Genomic DNA, 23661 nt, shown 5'->3' with positions numbered 1-23661 from the left:
CCTGGAAACATACCAGCCCACTGACCCTAAAACAATGGTTTGGCAGGGTGCTACCCATGGGGACCAATTTTAAGATCCCCCTTTAACGTCTGGTTCTTCCACAATCCCCCCACTACAACCCTACCTTTCCCTGGACAAATCCCAAAATTAAAAATAAAAAACACTTGTTGATATGTTCCCTGAATACTTAAAGTGGTTGTAAACCCTTACAGAGCACTTTTTGCCACAGGTAAGCCTATAATAAGGCTTACCTGTAGCTACCCAGGATATATCCTAAACCCACAATGTTTAGGAGATATCCCCTGTCCGCTGCATGTGCCAATGTCATCGGCACATGCAAACTGAAGCAATGGCGCGTATGTGCCGCTGCTTCAGTGAGTGTGTCGTTACCGGTGGCTCCCGCGCGAATGACGGAGTGACGTCATTGTGGCTCCGGCCAATCACAGCGCCGGAGCCGCGATACCCGGAAGTAACTCCCAAGGGCTTCGATCTCAGGTGAGTATTACATAACGAGCTAGTATGCTAGGCATAATGAGCTAGTATGCTATGCATACTAGCTCATTATGCCTTTGTCTTGCAGGTGTTAGTTGTTTTTTTTCAAAGTGGGTTTACAACCAATGTAATGCTGATAATTTCATTATTTTAATTTTCTTAATTTAATGAAGATTATATTGAGATTAATAGATGTTCCTTGTGCCCTGTTAGACTGTATTTTTTGTATTTTTCTACGGTATATTTACAAATCTTGCTGGACTGGATGACTTCAAGCACACAGAATACGTGTTAAGTGCTTTGTTTTTCCTGTTATAATGAACCACTCTTCTAAAAAAATAAATAAATAATAATAATAAAAAACATGAAAAATCATTCCTAAATAAAATGAAAGATAACAGCACTATAAAATATATAAAAATATATATTTGCAAAAAATAAATTTTCCCCAATAGTCCTATACAACTCAAACATTAATAAAGACTGTATGACAACAATTCATACAACCCAGTCTTTGACTGTAGTCCCACAATCCAGATGGAAAAAGACAGCTTGAGTCTATAGAAGATTTCTGAATCCTTCCACTCTCTCTTGGTACAAACGATGAAATGCTTTTGCCAGTGCTCGAAATGGCTGATCAAAGTTTTCCAGCTCCTTCTGCAATGACATCATATTACATAGAACAATCGCTCAGTTAACATTAATTTATTTAAAAAAAAAGAAAAGAAAAAGGTTTATAAATAATCTCTAGAATGTATTACTGTTCAGGAGCCCCTACAGTCCAGACTTTTTGAAGGTTTACGGAACTTTCTACTGTTAACCTTAGCAATGCCACACTGTATGATGTGGGATAAATTGGGAAGAGTGAAACTCAAAAAGAATACATCAATAGAAGTGTGTTAGATATTTGCATCTGATATTTCTGAGAAGAAGGGCCACACAGTGTTTTAACCCAAATGAAATCAATGGGTTTGTGAAAACACACTATCAATTCTCCAAAAGCCAAAAGGTTCAGCCCCCCCCCCCCCCCCCCCGATCTCTTTTATCACCCAATAATCTTATCAGTAAGGGGTGGAGGTAAAGCATAGGGACACAACCATCCTTAATGATTTTCCATCCTCTTTTAGAGAAGACCCCTCTAGAAATGGTACATACTGTACATTAAGAGGAGATTAGAAACTAAGCATGTTGAGATCATATAATTTGTTATAAACCGAAGAACCACTTTCAGTGTTGGTAAGGTTGAATAAAGACATCAGTCCATCCAGTTCAACCTGTGTGGGTGTGTGTATGCATTTGTCTCTCTACCATAGTAATACATTTTGCTCAAACTTAATCAAAGAGTTAATGTTACCACTCAAAAAGTACTCATCATATCACTATATAAAGACCTAGTTTCTAGTTTGTGAAAAAAATAAGACTTATTCTAAACAAGTGATAGTGCAATTAGCTACTGAAAACTTGATGCTGCCAACACCAGATTAACTGAAAGAAAAAGGGGTGGATTAACAAAACTCTCTTATGTAGAGAAGCAAAAAGGTAGAAGAATAGTTCTCGAGATCGACAGCTGTTTGGTACAGCATGCAGCCAAGAATAGTTTGTCTCGCTTATCTGCTTTATACACAAGATGTAATTACCGCGGATGTCTCAAAATACTCCAATCCGTGGCTCACTGCCCACTCTTCAGCTTGATTCTTCTCCACCACTCTGCGGCCAGTTAGGTCTGTTTTGTTTGCCACCAGAACTCCTAATGAGAAAGAAGAACAGATAAGCGATGGATCTGAACCAATACTACAGGGACAGAAGGCAAAATAAGAAACAGAAAATGAGAACCAGAAAGCAAACACAGTGAATAGATGCAAATTTTGAAAAGCATTGAGGGAAAAAAAAAAAAAAACGTCAGACATCCATATTTCCCTTCATTATTATGATCACCACAAGGGACAGAAACTGGGCTAGTAGCAAAGTTCTGCAGCCACTGAAGTGGGTCAATGGTTGACGTTCCACAGGAAGCCACAGCTATATTGTCAGGCAAAGCTTTTGCTGTATTCATAAAGCTACATCTTGTCACTAGCCTTGCCTATGGCCTAGTCCCACAGATAAAAAAAAGTTTGTGTTGGGTCTTTTGAATTACCCCCCATGATAGTGTAGGAAGTTACGTTGTTTAGAATAGTATAATAAGAGAGCAGCATACATGTAAGGCCATGTCCAATAGTATGGAAATATCAAGACCCTGTCTTGAAGGCTCCACCTGAAGCAGTTCCAGGTATTTCCTAACAGAGGAGGCTGGTCCTAATGCAAAATTGAACAGCATTATATTTCAGTCAAAGCATGCCTTTTGTTTGTTCAAGGATCAAACATTGCCATTAAAAACAGAGGATAAGCGGCAGGCATATCTCAGAAATTTGGTTACTGCTGTAGCCAATAAAAATAATAAGGTTTTCACTGCCATTTGCACAGGCAAGAAAATCAACACAGTTCTAAATAGCTTTGTTTGCTCTGGATCAAGTACTTCACTTGCTTCTTTTAAGTGAAACATTTTTTCCCCCCAGCTCTTGGGATGCTTTGCATCAGCAAAATACAGCGGGTAAAATAGGTATTGCACATATCACCATTTTTCTAGGTAAATATATTTCTAAAGGTGCTACTGACATGAAATTTTCACGTGGGTAACAACCCATAGTTACATAGTTATTCAGGTTGAAAAAAGACACAAGTCCATCTAGTTCAACCAAAAAAAATAAAAAATACAATCCTATATACAAAATCCCACCCACAGCTGATCCAGAGGAAGGCGAAAAACCTCTCCAAGCCATGCTCCAATTTGCTACAGCAGGGGAAAAATATCCATCCTGATCCCCCGAGAGGCAAACGGATTTTCCCTGGATCAACTTTACCTATAAAAAGGTTAGTACCCAGTTATATTATGTACATTTAGGAAAGAATCCAGGCCTTTTTTAAAGAAATCTACTGAGCTGGCCAGAACCACTACCTATTCCACATTTTCACAGCTCTTACAGTGAAGAAACCTTTCCGTATTTGGAGATGAAATCTTTTTTTCCTCTAGTTGTAAAGAGTGCCCTCCTGTCCTCTGTGATGTCCTGTATGTATTTTTTACATGTTGATCATTTCCCCCCTTAACCTCCTTCTCAAGAGGGAATAGATTCAGTTCCTCTAATCTTTCCTCATAGCTGAGCTCCTACATGTCTCTTATTAGTTTGGTTGCCTGTCCCTGCACTTTCTGCAGTTTCCTTATATCCTTTTTGAGAACTGGTGCCCAAAACTGATCTGCATATTTCAGATGCGGTCTTACTAATGATTTGTACAGGGGCAAAATGATATCTCTTAATACAAGAAAGGACTTTGCTCGCTTTGGAAACCACAGCTTGGTATTGCATGCTATTATTGAGCTTATGATCTACCAAACCCCCAGATCCTTCTCCACTATGGATTCACCGTTGTACTCCCCCTAGTATGTATGGTGTATGCATATTCTTATGCCGCGTACACACGTGCGGACTTGCCAATGGGCTAAACTCCGTCCAAAACCCCAGATCCTTCTCCACTATGGATTCACCCGTTGTACTCCCCCTAGTATGTATGGTGCATGCATGTTCTTATGCCACGTACACACGAGCAGACTTGCCAACGGGCTAAACTCCGTCGGCATTTCCGTCGGGAAGATTTAGAACATGTTCTATATCGGAGTCCGTTGGAAATCTTGACAGAAAAAGTCAGATGGGGCATACACACGGTTGGTTGATATTCTGTCTCTATCATTTAAAATACACCTATGATAAAAATTATAGACCCTTCATTTCTTTTAAGTGGGCAAACTTACAAAATCTGCAGGGGATCAAATAATTATTTTTCCCACTCATGACAAATGTACACATAGGTATAAAATTTAATGCCGCGTACACACGATTGGATTTTCCGCCAACAAATGTTGGATGTGAGCTTGTTGGCTGAAAGTCCGACCATCGAACATTTGCTGTCGGACTTTCCGCCAACAAATGTTTGATAGCAGGTTCTCAAATTTTCCGCCAACAAAACTTTGTTCTCGGAAGTCCGACGCACAAAAGTTTACGCATGCTCGGAATCAAGCAGAAAGAGCTGTACTGGCTATTGAACTTCCTTTTTACGGCTCGTCGTACAACTTGTACGTCACCACGTTCGTAATTGTTGGCCAACATTTGTGTGACCGTGTGTATGCAAGGCAAGTTGGAGCCAACATCCTTCAAACATAAATCCAATGTTTTGTTGTTGGAAAGTCCGATCGTGTGTACGGGGCATTAGGATCAAAGAAAAGAGGAGCATTAACTGACAGGAGGCACATATCAACAAGCTATGCAAAATTAAGTTGGCGGTTGTCACTAACCTGGGAGGTGAGGGCTCATGGTTTTGGATTTCACTCTCTGCAGCCATCTTGAACAGTCAATAAAAGATGCCTCACTGGTTACATCAAACACCAAGCACAAAGCACCAGGCTGGTCCCACTGACAAGGTAAAAGCATATCAAACCATTAACGTACCATCCCTGTGGGCTTTCAATAACATGCACACTGCCAGATTTATGTCCCCAGATAGGTGTTATGAAATAAGGATGGTGCTCTCTAATTGCCAGCGATGCATAAAGAATACAATACTGGTAGTTGATACAAGAGGTCCTGTGTGTCTTTGGCATGTGCCCAGTTCTGTAAACTGAAATCTGAAGACCTATCTTGCTGGTGTGTTCCGCCCACATTGAGGACATGCACCATCAGTGAACCTTTATGTGATGGCTGTTACATTTATTCACTTTTGCTAAAACATACCATGTCAAAATACACAGTTTATATCACTAGGCCTCTGTTCATGCCAGGAAGAGCTTCTAGTCCTCTGCTGCTGTTCACACAGCATTTTGAATACTGCAGACTTCTGCCAGTCACAGGCTGTGTCACACCCCTCCAGGAAAAAAAAACAGAGAAAGAGGTGCCTTCTAAGTGCAGACAATGTAGTATTTAAGTAGACAAAAGGTATAAAAACACTCACATGGAGGTAAGTATGTGTCAGTATGTAGGGATAGTCCTGCAGTGGTGTTTCTCTATGTAATCTGGTTCCCGGTAGCCACTCGTTTTCCCTTTAGGAGCCGTCCACCGGCTCTGTGTGTGATAAGTCCAGGGAGGAAGGCTGGAACGCACATGGACCGCAGCGGTGTGGGACATCACTGGAAGTGATGCAACGCGTTTCAGATCATGCGCACTGTCGGTGAAGAAGACAGGCCCGCTCCTTTCTCAAGCTCGAGATGGTGGACAACGACTACAGGGAAATGAGCAGCACAGCTACCCGGACCAGCGTGCATAGGGACACACAACTGCGGGACTATCCCTACATGCTGACACATACTTACCTTCATGTAAGTATTTTTATGCCTTGGTCTAATTAAATACTACACTGTTGCACTTAGAAAGCACTTTTTTTCCTACATGTTTGGAGTGAGATCCGCTTCTCTCAAGAGGCCTGCCTTGAGCTGAGGACTGTCTGCCATTCCTGCTGGATATCACCATCCACTCTACTTAGTGTATAACTTTTACCCCTCCCTTGTCTCTTGCCACACCATTCTTATCCAAGACTCATGGTTTCTGGTATCTTTGATCACAGTTTGCGCCATAACCATCCCCGTCACACCCCTGCAGCCTGTGTTTTAGAATAAGAGGGAGGTGATTCCTCCATTAATCTACTGTACATGTAATATCCTGCCATCATTGTATTTTGCTGGTTAGTGGGCATGGGGGAGGAAGGAGGAGTGGAGTGTCATTTACCACTGTGTATATGCCCACATCTTTTATAGTCACATGGGCTGCTTAGATGCAATAGGGAGGAAGTGCTCAGCAAAGAAACTTACTGAAAACTGGGCATGTGCAGAGTTGCCACTACAGCTGCAAAATCCCTAGCTGAATTGGGGACATGAACAGAAGGTGGAGATAATAGAGAGCAGCAGGATCATCCAGTTTTTTTGCAGAATACATATAATGAATATCATAGTGACTGAGTATGAACAGCATGTAACACAGCATTTATTGATAGTTTTTTATGATGTGGATTTAGTGACACTTTAAACAGTTAACTAAAAAAGCCCTGACGTTTTAGGGATCTTTGATGTAATGATGCACATGTGTCATTGATTATGCTAGAGATCAAATTGAATGCCCCTTTCAAAAATAGATACAAGCATAAGTACTGATTAACAAAGTATATACATTCATGTGAAAAAGTAAACACACCCCATGGAAATTGTTGACTTTTTTAACATATTTGAATAGGGGAATACTAGATCTTCATTCAAACACTACCTACAGAAAAAGGTGACATTTAAAAATAAATTATATGAAATGGATATGGTGTATTCATTCTCATCACCTGAAAGAACAAAAATGCAGATTAATCATGTGAAAAAAAGCAAGTACATCCCTACTAGGGATGAGCCCGATGTACGAGTCGAACGTAAGTTCGACACGTACATCGGGTGTTTGCCTGTTCGCTGAACAGCAAACAATATGCGGTGTTCGTGGCAAATTTGAAAGCCATGGAACACCATTAAAGTCTATGGGACACTAACATGAAAAAAGTGCTCATTTTAAAGGCTTATATGCAAGTTATTGTCATAAAAAGTGTTTGGGGATCTGGGTCCTGCTCCAGGGGACATGCATCAATGTTTTTAAAAAACTGTGGTTTTTTTGGGAGCAGTGTTTTTCTTTAATGCTTAAAGTGAAACAATAAAAATTAAATATTGCTTTAAATATCGTGCCTGGCAGGTGTCTATAGTATGCCTGTAAAGTGGTGCATTTTTCCCGTGTTTAGAACAGTACCACAGCAAAATTACATTTCTAAAGTAAAAATTGTCATTTAAATTGTCATTTTATCGAGGCTGTAATGAATTGTTGGATCTCGGCAATATATATGACACTTTTATAAAAAAAAGATTCCCCCCCCCCAGTCCTTTACCAGGCCCTTTGGTTCTAGTATGAATATTAAGGGGAACCCTGAACCAAAATGTAAAAAAAAAAAAAAAATTGCGTGGGGGTCCCCCTAAAATCCATACCAGGCCCTTCAGGTCCGATATGGAAATTAAGTGGAATCCTACGCCAAATTAAAAAAAAAAAATGGCATAGGGGCTCCCCCAAAATCCATACCAGACCCTTAACCTGGCCTGCCGCAGGAAAAGAGGGGGGGACAAGAAAGCACACCCCCCTCCTGAAAAGTACCAGGCCACATGCCCTCAACATGGGGAGGGTGCTTTGGGGTCTGACCCCAAAAGCACCTTGTCCCCATGTTGAGGGGGACAAGGGCCTCATCCCCAAAACCCTTGGCCGGTGGTTGTGGGGGTATGCGGGCGGGGGGGCTTTAATAAGGGGACCCCAAGATACCGGCCTCCCCCCCATGCGAAATGGTAATGGGGTACATTGTACCCCTACCATTTCACACAAAAAAAGTGGCAAAAATGTTAAAAAAGACAGGAGACAGCATGGGACAAGTCCTTTATTAAAAAATAAAAATGTCCCGCCCTCAGCTATAAAAGAACTGTCACAGAGAAGAAGCGTCAGTCGGCGGGAGCCTCCCATGGAGGCGGAGCAGTCGCAGCTTTTTTTTTCTTCTTCGATACCGTCGGGCGGCGTGAATTTACATCACGGGACATTTTTATTTTTTAATAAAGGATTTGTCCCAAGCTGTCTGTCTTTTGTACCATTTTTGACAATTTTTTTTGTGAAATGGTAATGGGGTACAATGTACCCCATTACCATTTCATATAGGGGGAGGCCAGGCTCTGGGGGTCCCCTGGTTAAAGGGGGCCCCCAGGGCCTGGTACGGTTCAGGAGGGGGGGGCGCTCTCTCGCCCCCCCTCTTTTCCTAAGGCCTGCCAGGTTGCATGCTCGGATAAGGGTCTGGTATGGGTTTTGGGGGGACCCCTACGCCTTTTTTTTTTAAATTTGGTGCAGGGTTCCCCTTAATTTCCATATCAGACTTGAAGGGGAACCCCCACGCAATTTTTTTTAAAATTCTGGTTTGGGGTTCCCCTAATATTTATACCAGACCCAAAGGGCCTGGTAATTGACTGAGGGGGAACCCATGCTCTTTTTTTCAATGAGTTTTATCCATATTGCCGAGACCTGACAATTCATTACAACCACAATCAGTTTTAAATGACAATTTTTCCTTTAGAAATGTCATTTTGCTGTGGTACTGTTCTAAACGTGGGAAAAATGCGCCACTTTGCAGGCATACTATAGACACACCCTAGGCACGAGATTTAACAGAATATTTCATTTTTATTGTTTCACTTTAAGCATAAAAAAAAAAAAAAATCACTGAAAGAACGTCCGTTTAAAAAAAAAATTTTGCATTGATACATGTCCCCTGGGGCAGGACCCAGGTCTCCAAACACTTTTTATGACAATACCTTGCATATAAGCCTTTAAAATGAGCACTTGATTTTTCATGTTCGTGTCCCATAGACTTTAACAGTGTTCGCGTGTTCTGCCGAATCTTTTGCCTGTTCGCAAGTTCTGGTGCGAACCAATCGGGGGGGGGGGGGGTGTTCAGCTCATCCCTAATCCCTACATTTACCTCCAACACAAATCCATGAAATCAGAATCAAATGTTCTAGATTAGGTTCCAATGGCTAGAAGCTACTCAAAGTGGTTGTAAAGGTAGAAGGTTTTTTTTATCTAATATCCTAGAAGAGGAGGATCAGGGATCAATGGTTTTGCACGGAGCAGGTAAGAACAACATGTTTGTTATTTAAAAATATAGCATTTGCAGTCACTTTAAGGAGTATGTAGATGGAACAGTCCTAATTTAGCTCTCAGATATCTAGGTTCTCTTTGTAATTTATGTGTATGCTGACATCATTTAACCACTTCAGCCTCGGACCATTTGACTGGCCAAAGACCAGAGCACTTTTTGCGAATTGGCACTGCGTTTTTTTTTTTTTTTTTTTACTAGTAACGGCGGCGATCTGCGATTTTTATCGTGACTGCAACATTATGGCGGACAGATCGGAAACTTTTGGAGCTATTTTGGGACCATTCACATTTATACAGCTATCAGTCCGATTAAGAATGCACTGATTAAAACTGAATAAAAGAGCTCTCTAAGGCCCTCACAAAGGTTGTGGATGCCTAGGAGTCTGGCAAGGAATTTAACAAGATAATCAAATTATTTGAAAGCAATCATTCCACTGTATGGAAAATAATCTACAAGTGGCGTAGATTTCAAACAACTGCTAATTTGCCAATTTCACTGGGGTATCTACAGGTAATGCTTGCAACAGTTGATGTCCAATTACATGCATCTACAAATCAGAAAGAAACTGAACTAACTTAACCTGCATGGGAGATGTACCAGGAAAAAAAATTGAATTTTGATTAACCAGTGAATTCCATATTTTGGAGTATAGTGCAGGACACAAAGTCACAGACAATGTTTTATATGCTGCTACCTTCAGGTGACTCTGTAGGAATTTTATAGCAAGCAAGAAGGAGAAACAGAGGACAGACAGAGGGGACTTGCGTATTGTACTCCAAGATGTGGTGTCCATTGGTAAGTCAACATTCGCATTGTTTTAATTGTATAGTACAGGACACTAGATAGCCAACCACAGATCACAGACCATGGAACACTGAGCAATACACTAAGGGGTGGCCAACAACATAGCAAATAGAGATGGGCCTAAAACCCCCCAGTCTGGTTTGCACCAGAACTCTCGAACATTGCAAAAGTTTGCAAAAACTGCAAGCCCTATCAAAGTCTATGGGACCCGAACGTGAAAAATGAAAAGTCCTAGTTTTGAAGGCTTATGTGCAAGTTATTGACCATAAAAAGGGTATGAAGGCCCGGTTACTGCTCTGGGGGTCATGTACCATTGCAAAAAAAAAACTTTTTAAAAAGATTGTTTTTAAAGGAGCAGTGATTTTAATGATGCTTAAAGTGAAACAAAAAATGAAAAATTCCTTTAAATACAGTTGTGTTCATAAGTTTACATACCCCGGCAGAATTTATGATTTCTTGGCCATTTTTCAGAGAATATGAATGTTAACACAAAAACTTTTCTTTCACTCATGGTTAGTGTTTGGCTGAAGCCATTTATTATCAATCAACTGTGTTTACTCTTTTTAAATCATAATCACAGAAACTACCGAAATGACCCTGATCAAAAGTTTACATACCCTGGTGATTTTGGCCTGATAACATGCACACAAGTTGACACAAAGGGGTTTGAATGGCTATTAAAGGTAACCATCCTCACCTGTGATCTGTTTGCTTGTAATTAATGTGTGTGTATAAAAGGTCAATGAGTTTTTGGACTCCTGACAGACCCTTGCATCTTTCATCCAGTGCTTCACTGAAGGTTTATGGATTCTGAGTCATGGGGAAAGCAAAAGAATTGTCAAAGGATCTGCGGGAAAAAGTAGTAGAACTGTATAAAACAGGAAAGGGATATAAAAAGATATCCAAGGAATTGAGAATGCCAATCAGAAATGTTCAAACTCTAATCAAGAAGTGGAAAATGAGGGGTTCTGTTGAACCCAAACCATGGTCAGGTAGACCAACTAAAATTTCAGTCACAACTGCCAGGAAAATTGTTCAGGATGCAAAGAAAAACCCACAAATAACTTCAAGTGAAATACAGGACTCTGAAAATGTGGTGTGGCTGTTTCAATTTGCACAATAAGGAGGCACTTGAAGAAAGATAGGCTGCATGGTTGAGTCGCCAGAAGAAAGCCATTACTACGCAAATGCCACAAAGTATCCCGCTTACAATACGCCAAACAGCACAGAGACAAGCCTCAAACCTTCTGGCACAAAGTCATTTGGAGTGATGAGACCAAAATTTAGCTTTTTGGGCACAACCATAAACGCTACATTTGGAGAGGAGTCAACAAGGCCATGCTGGCTGCCTCTGGAGGACATCCTACCTCGTTGGGGTTATGCCTCCCCCTCACTTTCCACCTCTGCTCTATCCGGTACCCAAGTCGCATCAGTGACCTCATCATCATCATCCCCATGACTGCCAATTGTTTTTTTATCAGTGTTCTCCCCTCTCTGTAGGTTCATGTTACTCCCTTTCTCTACCTCAGAACCAACATCCGAATCAAGTAATGTCTGTGCATCCTCAAGAAGCAAGTGGCTGACGCTGTGTTGGGGTTATGCCTCCCCCTCAATTTCCACCTCTGCTCTATCCGGTACCCAAGTCGCGTCAGTGACCTCATCATCATCATCCCCGCCCTCATCACTGGAGCCAACTTGGCAATACGCTGTGGCTGGGGGAACATGACTGCCAATTGGTTTTTTATCAATGTTCTCCCCTCTCTGTAGGTTTATGTTACTCCCTTTCTCTACCTCAGAACCAACATCCAAATCAAATAATGTCTGTGCATCCTCAAGAAGCAAGTGGCTGACGTGGTGTTCAAATAATTCAGCTGACTCCTCCATGCATGATGCTGGGGCTGTCAGGAGTAGCTGTGGACAAGAAGGCAGAATAAGCTACTCTGGCAGCTGCAGTGGACTGTGCAACAGTGTCAGCTTGGGTCATAGGGGATGAGGATGATTTGGTAAGCCAGTCCCCCACCTCCTCTACATGCTGTGGCTGGATAGCACGGGCAACATCACTAAAACAGAGACAAATGTGCCCTGCCTGAGGATGGACCACGTCCACCCTTGCCTGTGGACACAGACGCTGCTGGCGCCCTCATAGTGGCACGGGAAGGTCTACCTCTCTTTGTTGGCATCCCAGACATAATGGGGGGGCTTGTTACCCAAATTTAATATAAACTGGGAAAAGTGCGATTGGACACATGCTGACAGAAATGTAAAAACTATAAAAAAAAAATAAAATAAAAACATAAAAAAGGGGGAAGCTTTTCGCCAACTCTAATAGCAAACAGATCCACAAAAGAAAGGGTTAACAGACCTTAAAACACTCAGATGACAGCTTGAAGCACCTTGCGACCAAAGCATCAGCAGAGGCCTGAACATCTACCCAGTAAAACTTTTTAAAAGTATGAACAGAAGACCAGGTGGCAGACTTGCAAATCTGCAAAACAGATACTTGATGCTGAAAAGCCCAAGAAACATCCACAGATCTGGTGGAATAAGCCCTAATAGGAAATGGAGGAACCTGTTTCCTGGGGACGTAAACCCTGGAAATGAGTTGCCCGAGTCACCTAGCAATGGTGGAAGAGGAAGCAAAATTCTCCTTTCTGGGGAGGGCATAAAGGGACTTTTTCTGAAAAAAAGATATTGCAAGTAGGTAGACATTAACCACATCCAGGCAATAGATTGAGATCTCCTTGGTGTGTTTTAGAGCAGAACATAATTACACAAGTAAAAAAGGCGCAGTACAAAGTACCTCAGTCAACTGTTCCTATAAGTGCAAGGGCAGAATCTACACAAACATATATAAACCATATACATAGGTGGAAGATCAGTCTATCAAGGCAGCCACCAAAAAGGACCAGAAGCCAAGTCCACTGTACTGGAAAAAAACACAAGGAAAAGGGGCGCCACTGAGTATGTATCAAACACAATTTATTGATAAAAAGCAATATCCACTCACATGTAGAGCTGAAATGTTGAGTTCAGGTACATTTCCAGCAGGAGAAAGAGAGGAGGACTACAGGTAGCGGCGAATCCGTATGTACTGACATCACATCTCGTCCACTGGTGATGGGATGCAGTAAGCTGACCTGGTAGTCCAAAAAGCACACCAAAAAGAGGAGATCACAGGGGAGCAGTCAGAAATGTTGTGGGTTCCGGGAAAGGGGAGATCAGGGTGTCAGAGCTGGTCTTCAGCTGTGTAGCAGTGTGGAGCAGTGCCTCGTCTGGCATCCGTGATAGTAAGATGACATGGCCCTGTGATCAGAGCTAGATCGAGGCTTGAATGGCAAACACAGTGGCGCCGGGCAGTGACGTCACTACTGTGCGACGCGTTTCCTAGTCAGCTCGCTATCGATGGGAAGAATAGCGGCACTCCTTTGTCAAGCATGGGAGAGGGATGCTGGGCAGTGACATTTTATAATCAATCAAGGGGCGGGGCCAAAAGGAGGAATAATAGACACACATAGGTAAACATAATGACGCACAGAAGGACGGAACACTAAGAACATGTTATGGGGAATGTAACTGAACCAATCAGGATACATTATTCTATAGGTACATGGCTACAACAAGCAATAACATATCATAAATATAGAATATGTAAAGGGAGATAAACAAGATTATACAATTCGATCAATAAAACATGCATTAGCCACAGATAAAAAATGCATTAGCCACAAATGAAATATGGATATAATTAATATTAAATGGATGGACAAAAGAGGTCACATATAAGATATATGTATGTGTAAGTGTAATAATTGTGGAGCATGATAATATTAAAAATCAATAAATTGGGAATAAATAAGATTGTTAAAATGGTAATTAAAAGTAATAAAAAGTGGATATATGGCATATTATCATCAATAACAACATGTTGGGGATAAGGGCACAAAGCCAAACACATGTAGGAATGAGAGGATGCGAACCACATGTGCAAAGGCCGCCAAGACAAGCATGATACATGTGGGGAAGGAAAGGGGGGGGAGAAGAAAAAGGGGGGGGGGGGAAGAAAAAAGGAGTGGGGGGGGAAGAAAAAAGAAGAAAAAAAGAAGGGGGGGGGCAAAAAGAAAAGGAGAGGGGAAGGGAAGGAAATGGGCAAAGGGGAATGAGTGATGATACTTACAGGGTTGCGAACCCGCCACCCCCACACATATATGTAAAGGGGAAATCTATATACATCCGCACATACACATATACACACATATGTGAGGAACCTGTGGTGAAGACAATAATTGAATAGTTAAAATATGTAGTGGAAAATGTAGTAAACAATAAGGGATGGAAGAAAAAAAAATAGATATATATATATATTTTTTTTAAATATAATGATAAAGAGTCAGGGAAACATCTGATCAGTGAGAACTTATAGAACAGTGGCTATCTCTATACTCTTGTTGAGGCCGCCAGGCGAAAGAACATCGAGAGCATAGATCCAAAAACTCTCCCAGAGTTTTTTTTAAATGTTCCGCTGCAGTATAAGATTTGGGGATTTGTTCAATAACCCAAACCCGGAGACCCGTGGTGGATTTTTTATGGAATTCCGCAAAATGTCGCGGAACGCTGTGCATGTCCTTACCACCCTCTATTAATCTGCGGTGTTGGCCAAAACGCTGTCTAAGAGGGCAGATCGTTCGGCCAACATAAATGAGACCGCAGGGGCAAGTAAGGCCATACACCACAAAATCAGAAGAGCAATTGTAAAAGGTTTTGCCCTTAGAGTAGAAGGACTTTTGTCCATGTGTGATAAAGGAACAGGTTTTACACAATATCTTTTTGCATTGATACATGCCAACTAGATATATAATGCCCCGTACACACGGTCAGACATTGATCGAACATTCCGACAACAAAATCCTAGGATTTTTTCCGACGGATGTTGGCTCAAACTTGTCTTGCATACACACGGTCACACAAAGTTGTCGGAAAATCCGATCGTTCTGAACGCGGTGACGTAAAACACATACGTAGGGACTATAAACGGGGCAGTAGCCAATAGCTTTCATCTCTTTTATTATTCTGAGCATGCATGGCACTTTGTGCGTCGGATTTGTATACACACGATCGGAAATTCCGACAACGAATTTTGTTGTCGGAAAATTTTATAGCCTGCTCTTAAACTTTGTGTGTCGGAAAATCCGATGGAAAATGTGTGACTGAGCCTACACACGGTCGGAATTTCTGACAACAAGGTCCTATCACACATTTTCCGTCTGAAAATCCGACCGTGTGTACGGGGCATAAGAGTGGTGGGATGGTCTGTAGTATGGATAGATGGTGTGGTTAATAATTTACTAGGGGCAATTTTGTTTTTTAGGTTCGGAGCTTTGTGGTAGGTTACTCTTGATTTCGTAGGGAGGATAGTTTTGTGGAGAGGATCCTGTAGTAAAATACTCCAGTGCTTACTCATTATATTTTCCATCTTTCTGTATTGGAAATGGAAGGTGGTGATAAATCGGGTAGAATGATTAATCTCACTTTTTTCTGTTCTAGTGGGTTTGCCTTTGGAATATAGGGCACATGCTTCATCTACTGAAACTTTGGGATATTGTTTGTCTGCAAATTTCTTTTTCAGTGGATTGCTAGACGCAGCATAGTCAGTATCCAAGGTACAGTTCTGTCTTAAACGACAGAACTGCCCTTTGGGTATGTTTTTAATCCACTTCGGGTAGTGGCAGCTATGGAAGTGCAGATAGGAATTGCCAGCCGTCGGCTTGGTGTAGTTTCGGGCAATAATATTTCCATCTGCGTGACTTATATCTAAGTCAGGCTGATAGAGTCAAAAACATGGGTGAAGGCCAATCCATATGAATTATGATTGCAGTGTTCTACAAATGGGGTGATCAGGTCTGCAGGGGCATCCCAAATCATGATAAGATCATCGATATACCGCCCAAAAAATACAATATTGGCTGAGTAGTGATTGTTGTGCCAAATATACTTTTTTTCCCAATATCCCATGGCCAAATTCGCATAGGATGGAGCAAAATTAGCTCCCATGGCGGTTCCCTGTAACTGTAAGAAGAACTCGCCATCAAAATCAAAATAATTATGGCGCAAACAAAAATTAGTGGCCTCCAAAATGAATGAAGCTTGTCTGGAGTTTAACATAGGATCCTGAGCAAGGAAGAATTCCAAGGCTTGTAGGCCAAATTGGTGTGGGATGGAGGTGTACAATGACGTGATGTAGCTGCCACTACCCGAAGTGGATTAAAAACATACCCAAAGGGCAGTTCTGTCGTTTAAGACTGAACTGTACCTTGGATACTGACTATGCTGCATCTAGCATTCCACTGAAAAAGAAATTTGCAGACAAACAATATCCCAAAGTTTTAGTAGATGAAGCATGTGCCCTATATTCCAAAGGCAAACCCACTAGAACAGAAAAAAGTGAGATTAATCATTCTACCCGATTTATCACCACCTTCCATTTTCAATACAGAAAGATGGAAAATATAATGAGTAAGCACTGGAGTATTTTACTACAGGATCCTCTCCTCAAAACTATCCTCCCTACGAAATCAAGAGTAACCTACCACAAAGCTCTGAACCTAAAAAACAAAATTGCCCCTAGTAAATTATTAACCACACCATCTATCCATACTACAGACCATCCCACCACTCTTATACCTTTAGTTGGCATGTATCAATGCAAAAAGACATTGTGTAAAACCTGTTCCTTCTACTCTAAGGGCAAAACCTATCAGTTGGACCAATTTTACAATTGCTCTTATGATTCTGTGGTGTATGGCCTTACTTGCCCCTGCAGTCTCATTTATGTTGGCCGAACGATCTGCCCTCTTAGACAGCGTTTTGGCCAACACCGCAGATTAATAGAGGGTGGTAAGGACATGCACAGCGTTCCGCGACATTTTGCAGAATTCCATAAAAAATCCACCACGGGTCTCCGGGTTTGGGTTATTGAACAAATCCCCAAATCTTTTACTGCAGTGGAACGTTTTAAAAAACTCTGCGCCAGGGAGACTTTTTGGATCTATACTCTCGATGTTCTTTCGCCTGGCGGCCTCAACGAGAGTATAGAGATAGCCACTGTTCTATAAGTTCTCACTGATCAGATGTTTCCCTGACTCTTGGTATCATTATATTAAAAAAAAAAAAAAAATCTCTAATTTTTTTTCTTCCATCCCTTATTGTTTACTACATTTTCCACTACATTTTTTAACTATTCAGTTATTGTCTTCACCACAGGTTCCTCACATATGTGTGTATATGCGGATGTATACAGATTGCCCCTTTACATATATGTGTGGGGGCGGCGGGTTCGCAACCCTGTAAGTATTATCACTCCTTCCCCTTTGCCCATTTCTTTCCCTTCTCCTTTCTTTTTGTCCCCCCCTTCTTTTTTTCTTTTTTTTTTTTCTTCTTTTTTCTCCCCCCCCCTCCCCTTTTTTCTTCTCCCCCCCTTTCCTTCCCCACATGTATCATGCTTGTCTTGGCGGCCTTTGCACATGTGGTTCGCATCCTCCCATTCCTACATGTGTTTGGATTTGTGCCCTTATCCCCAACATGTTGTTATTGATGATAATATGCCATACATCCACTTTTTAATAATTTTATTTACTTTATTTATTTTAACAATCTTATTAATTCCCAATTTATTGATTTTTTATTATAACATTATGATGCTCCACAATTATTACACTTACACATACATATATCTTATATGTGACATCTTTTGTCCACCCATTTAATATTAATTATATCCATATTTCATTTGTGGCTAATGCATTTTTTATCTGTGGCTAATGCATGTTTTATTGATCGAATTGTATAATCTTGTTTATCTCCCTTTACATTTTATATATTCTATATTTATGATATGTGATTGCTTGTTGTAGCCATGTACCTATAGAATAACGTATCCTGATTGGTTCAGTTACATTCCCCATAACATGTTCTTAGTGTTCCGTTCTTCTGAGCGTCATTATGTTTACCTATGTGTGTCTATTATTCCTCCTTTTGGCCCCGCCCCTTGATTATAAAATGTCACTGCCCAGCATCCATCCCCCATGCTTGACAAAGGAGTGCCGCTATTCTTCCCATCGATAGCGAGCTGACTCGGAAACGCGTCGCACAGTAGTGACGTCACTGCCGGCGCCACTGTGTTTGCCATTCAAGCCTCGGTCTAGCTCTGATCACAGGGCCGTGTCATCTTACTATCATGGATGCCGGGCGAGGCGCTGCTCCACACTGCTACACAGCTGAAGACCAGCTCTGACACCCAGATCTCCCCTTTCCCAGAACCCACATTTCTGACTGCTCCCCTGTGATCTCCTCTTTTTGGTGTGCTTTTTGGACTACTATGTCAGCTTACTGCAGCCCATCACCAGTAGAAGAGATTTGATGTCAGTACATACGGATTCGCTGCTACCTGTAGTCCTCCTCTCTTTCTCCTGCTGGAGATGTACCTGACTCAACATTTCAGCTCTACATGTGAGTGGATATTGCTTTTTATCAATAAATTGTGTTTGATACATACTCAGTGGAGCCCCTTTTCCTTGTGTTCAGAGCAGAACATAGGAAAGGGAGGACAAATATCCTCATTGAGGTGAAAGGAAGGGACAACTTTGGGCCGCAAGGAGGGTCTGGGTCTCAGGACAACCTTGCTTTATATAAGACAAGAAAGGCCTCCTTGCAAGAAAGAGCCACCAACTTGGAGGCACACCTTGACAGAAATAATGGCCACCAGAAAGGCTACCTTACCCTTGAGATCTGTCAATGAGATATCCCACATAAAATCAAAGGTACTGTAAAATGTTTAAAATGGGATCAAGCGATGTGGAGCTTTTCTTTACATGATTAACTAACCATGGAGTGATTTGCAACCCTAACTACCCTTGGTATTCGGATGAAATCCCTTTGATTTTCCAAGGCTTGTGATATACTTCTTGATGGTGAGTTTTAACCCCTAGGGGAGTGACTCACGCGGTGTGGATCTTAGTGTATGGTGCACACTTATTAACATCAACTAGGACTACCACCTATCAGAACTTTTATCACCAGGTGCCATCCAACTGCTGTTCATAAGATTAAATACATATGAATGCCGGTCATGTTTTAACGATTGACAGGAGCTCTGCTATAGTATTGGATGTTGCACAAGATTATGCTTTTGGACTATCCTTTTTACTATAAGTTTATGCATTTATGTGATTTTTATGCATCATTGAGTTATATGACATCATTCACATGATTGTTGTATTTTTGTGATTAACTTTATTAGTCACATAGCGCTGAGTGGGGTGAGTAGGCCTAAAGATTACACTTAGATTAGTTGAGGGAGAATATTCACTGAAGGGAATGCGTATACGAGTCTGAACTGAGAACAAGAAATCACCAGGGCATCCACTGCGAAAGCCAAAGGATCCCTGGGCCTGGCCAAAAACTTGTTGAATCTGAAGACCATGATGGCCACGACCATTTGGTGTTCCCCCATCAGGAAGATCTTGGGGTGGAAGGTCCACTCATCTGAGACCAGACTTTGGTGACTCAGGAAGTCAGCATGCCAATTTTCCACTCCCAGTATGTAGATAGCAGAGAGTGTTTGAATATGGCTCGACACCTAGGAGAGAACCAGGCTTGCTTTGTTCTTGGCTGCCTGACTTCTGGTGGTTCATGTAGGCCACAGCTGTGGTGTTGTCTGATTGCACCCTAGGACACTCCCAGTCCTCTCAGACCTCTATGTTCTCTCAGTCCTCTAGACTCGCTCAGCCATCTCGACTCTCCCAATTTTTTAGGCAAGGAACATCTTGACCTGTCTCTTGAGGGGAGCACACCTGTCTCTAATGGGAGTCCTGAGCTATGCCCAAGCCTATAATTATAAAGGCTGTGTGCACCTGCACACTTAGCCTGCTGGTCCCCAGTAAGACCTGGATGTTGGGTTGGAGGCTTCTTCCCTCCCAAAGTTCTTTGAGGCCGCAAAATGCTGGAAACCAATCTGAGAGTTACAAAACCCAGATTTTGAGTGCTCCAGTTTTAGTAAATCTTCCCCAATATGTGTTGACAGCACATGCCAAAAAAAAAAACTTTGAACAGTGGACCTAATAGCAGTTCTTGTATGTAAAAATAAGACTAAAAAAAAAAAAAAAAAAAAAAAAAAAAAGGAATAGAAAGTTGGAAAGCCACTTGTAAGCTTATTTATTGCAGCAAGCATAGTCAGCACCTCTCTTTCATTCAACTTCTTCTTATTTAGACCATTGTTATGTTATCAATGGTCCTGCTTATTACATGACTATTCTTTTCATGAAGCAATCAAATTTCTCAATCTTATGAAACTTTAGAGAAGAGGCTCAAACCAGGTAATTGACATCTGCGACATAGTTTCCTCTTTTGTTCACATCACCTGTGATCCCACAAAAAACTTTTTTTGGCTCGAAGGCTCTGGCTCAATCTTGTAGGCCTCCCTAACCAGGTGGTTTGCATTACAATCACAATCCTTATGGATAGAGAGACCAGCACTGATCAAGGAGGTTCAATGGCCAAATAAAGGAAAGGATGCAGCAAACGATGGTGAAATGGAGTGCATCAATCACATACCTACCAACTATCCCGATGTCCCGAAGATCCAGGCTGTGATGTTTAGAGGGAGGGGTGCAGTGTATACAGAGAGGGGGAACAGCCTATGCATTGGGTGAATTTATTTTGGGATAATTCCCAGGTGGTGTTGATTTGTGGTTTCTAATCAGACCATTAGGCCACACCTAACATTCATCAAAATTTAACCACACCCTTTTTTCAGCAGCACGCTACATGCAACACAGTTCAGGTTTTTCTTGAAGTGGGAGATATGCACAAGTTGCTCTACATCCTACATGCACAATACTAAGTAGATATAAAGGGCACATGATTGACCTAATGCACTCCCTCCAGGGAAAGAAGAGGTAACAAGGCAAAGTAAAAGGATAAAAACAAAATGCATAAAGGGGCAGAGGGTGGAGTTAGGTTACACCGGCTTCATAAATTCACGTTTACATTTATGTTTTTTCCTTTTTACTTCTAAGACCCTAAACATATTGTGATATCGCACTGTCCAATTTTTGTCATCTATCTTTCATTTTTATTAAAGTTGAAAAGAAAAAAAAAAAAAAAAAGACTTACCAACATTTCTGTCATCTCATAAAACATTGCCTTCCCAGGAGAGTCACACAGAAAGAGTTCCTAGAAATAAGGCATAGATTTAGTATGGAATTAAATTATAAGAAAGTCCTAGAATACTCAAATTCTTTAACAAAAGAATAGTATACTTGGTCATATAAAATAACCTTATTTGCCATTTTACAGCCTTGCGGAGCATTAACTAAGCCTTGTAAACATCCATGACATATCTGCCCATACTCTAACAGATTTTGGACCTGACAGACACTTCTACAGTAGTTTAGGCATTCACTACATACAGTAAGTAGGGTCTTCGACCAGAGGGGTAGGAGGAACTTCCCTCTGCAGACAGGAACACAAGTGCATTGCTCGCGCTCGTTCCTCCACCACTCAGAAACCGCTGCTTTGTATTTTTGTCAATGAATATTAGACAGGTTCTGATTGGCTGATGTGGAGATTGTGACACCATCTGATCCTCCCCTCCACCTCACCCAATCTGGGCCTGCCTAATATTCATTGACAGATTACAAGGCGGTTCTTGAATGATGGAGCAGAAAAGGTTGCTCCTACCCCTTCGGAAGAAGACACTGCTTACTGTATGTAGCAAATGATGCTGCAGTGGACTGCGACATCATACAGTAATGCCATGTATAGGACTGGTTTAACCAAGATGGTCCACAGTAAGTCTGATACAAATACTGTAACAGCTGACTTTTATTAAAACGGGCACTAATCTGTCCAGGGGTCCAGCCCTGTGCTCACCGAAACATCTTCAGGTCCCCAGCTGTCAGGAAAGGGTTCACCTGCTGGTAGCACTGTGGCTCCCAGATCTATAGGCTGCAGTTCCGGTGTCCACCAGTGGGTGTCCCTCAGCAGCCAGAAGCTCAGATCATCTCATGTAATCAGTTATCACCTGATGCTTGTTGCAGGATGTATAAGCCCTGCCTATGCTCTTCCTTCCTGCCTTGGTGTTTGTCTCCATGTGCCCCTGACCGGCGTTCCCACATCCTGATCCTGGACCCTGAACCTGCAGCCTGATCCCTTCCTACCCGTTTGCTCCATCTTCTGTTACCTTCTCTTTGTCCTGTCTTGTTCCTAGCTTCCTTTGCTTGATCTCCGTGTATGACCCTGGCTTTGTTAAAACTACGCTTCGCTGATCCTGTTTTCATGTAATGTATATACTTGGTTTGGGCAGTTGTTCATTGGGTGTTTGGTTATCTGGTTTGATTTACACAGTTTTGGTAAATTGGAGGTGCATTTACCTTTATTTATTTTATATTATTTTACACTTTACTTGTGTATGGTATTCTCTGTGGCAGACCACACATTTCTGGTCACACCTGTTTCTGACACCAGTGCTTGCATGTTTACTGTGGGTAGTTGGCTGTGAATCCTTGCAGCTTCACAGCAACTGCCCACTGCGCATGTGCAAGCCACGCTGCACTTTGTTTATAGTCCCACAGTCTTCTGGGCCTGTGACATGTCCCAGGTGATTACAGGGGGAGGTGAGAACTTCCGGTGGATAGCAGCAGCAATCAGACTGGAAGTGGGAGCAGGTACCTCAGGTACCCCCGCTCTCCCACCTTCCTGAAAAAGTGCCATAATTAGAAGAGGAGGGGGGAGGAGGGCATCAAGTGAAACTTGCACTTTTAGGGTGATGTTCTGCTTTAATTTGTTAGTCAAGTCCATCTAAATCTGCTAATGCATCTAAAGCTACTATCTCACCGAATGACAATGCTGTTACCAAATGGTGTCTCCATTGCTCCTCCAGGGTGGAGACACTCTATGACAGGAAGTGTGTTACTGGCCATGTCACCAGGTGAAAATAAAGGAAAAAAGCTTAAGTCCTCATGCACACAGGGCGTCTTTCCTGATGCTTTTAGGAGCGTCAGGCGTTTTTTTTTTTCTTGCAGCTTCCAAATGCTCCTCCATGTTATGCTATGTGTCCATCCACATTCTGGCTTTTAGTGGCATAGGCGTTTAGAAGCTGTAAAAAAAAAACCCCAGGGCCAGCGTGTTCCGAAGACCAGCGTGAGAGCTGTAAAAACGATTGACGCTCCTAAATGCACGTTAACGCTGAATACAGTGTTTAGCCGGGTCAAGCTTCCCTCCCCCTTCCATCCTCTCTTTGGCCCCCTCTTCCCTTTTCATCCTCCGATCTCGCCCTTTTTTCCCCTCCCCTCCTCCTATTTCTCCTCCCCCCATCCCCTTACCCCTCCCTTCCCACCTTCTTGTCTCCCCATTTGCTTCCATTACACTATTCAACTGAATCTAAACATCATGTTCCTCTGTTGAACACGGTATTCCAATATACAGATTTATACATCTGACAATATCTGCAAATATTGATGGACTTTGGAGGATTGAGTTGTGTTCCCCATGGACTTGGCTGACTAGGTGATATCAGTGTCTCAC

At 41.9% G+C, this 23661-nt stretch overlaps 1 protein-coding gene across 1 annotated transcript in view; it reads right to left on the bottom strand.

Annotated features, from left to right (window-relative positions):
- Positions 1-898: 898 nt before the first annotated feature.
- The window catches only part of IFT27 (intraflagellar transport 27), a 134320-nt gene continuing 111557 nt past the window's right edge, over positions 899-23661 (bottom strand). The window contains exons 4-7 of the mRNA XM_073592499.1: positions 21250-21309; positions 4874-4991; positions 2130-2239; positions 899-1149 (exon numbers count right to left, since the gene is read on the bottom strand). Coding sequence (XP_073448600.1) covers positions 1051-1149; positions 2130-2239; positions 4874-4991; positions 21250-21309 — 387 coding nt within the window. The 3' untranslated portion in view covers positions 899-1050. The remainder of the gene's footprint in view (positions 1150-2129; positions 2240-4873; positions 4992-21249; positions 21310-23661) is intronic.

The sequence above is a fragment of the Aquarana catesbeiana genome, linkage group LG07 (genome assembly GCF_042186555.1).
Source record: "Aquarana catesbeiana isolate 2022-GZ linkage group LG07, ASM4218655v1, whole genome shotgun sequence".
NCBI lineage: Eukaryota > Metazoa > Chordata > Amphibia > Anura > Ranidae > Aquarana > Aquarana catesbeiana.
Note: the sequence above shows the minus strand (reverse complement) of the source record. Positions and strands in the feature narration are given on the sequence as shown.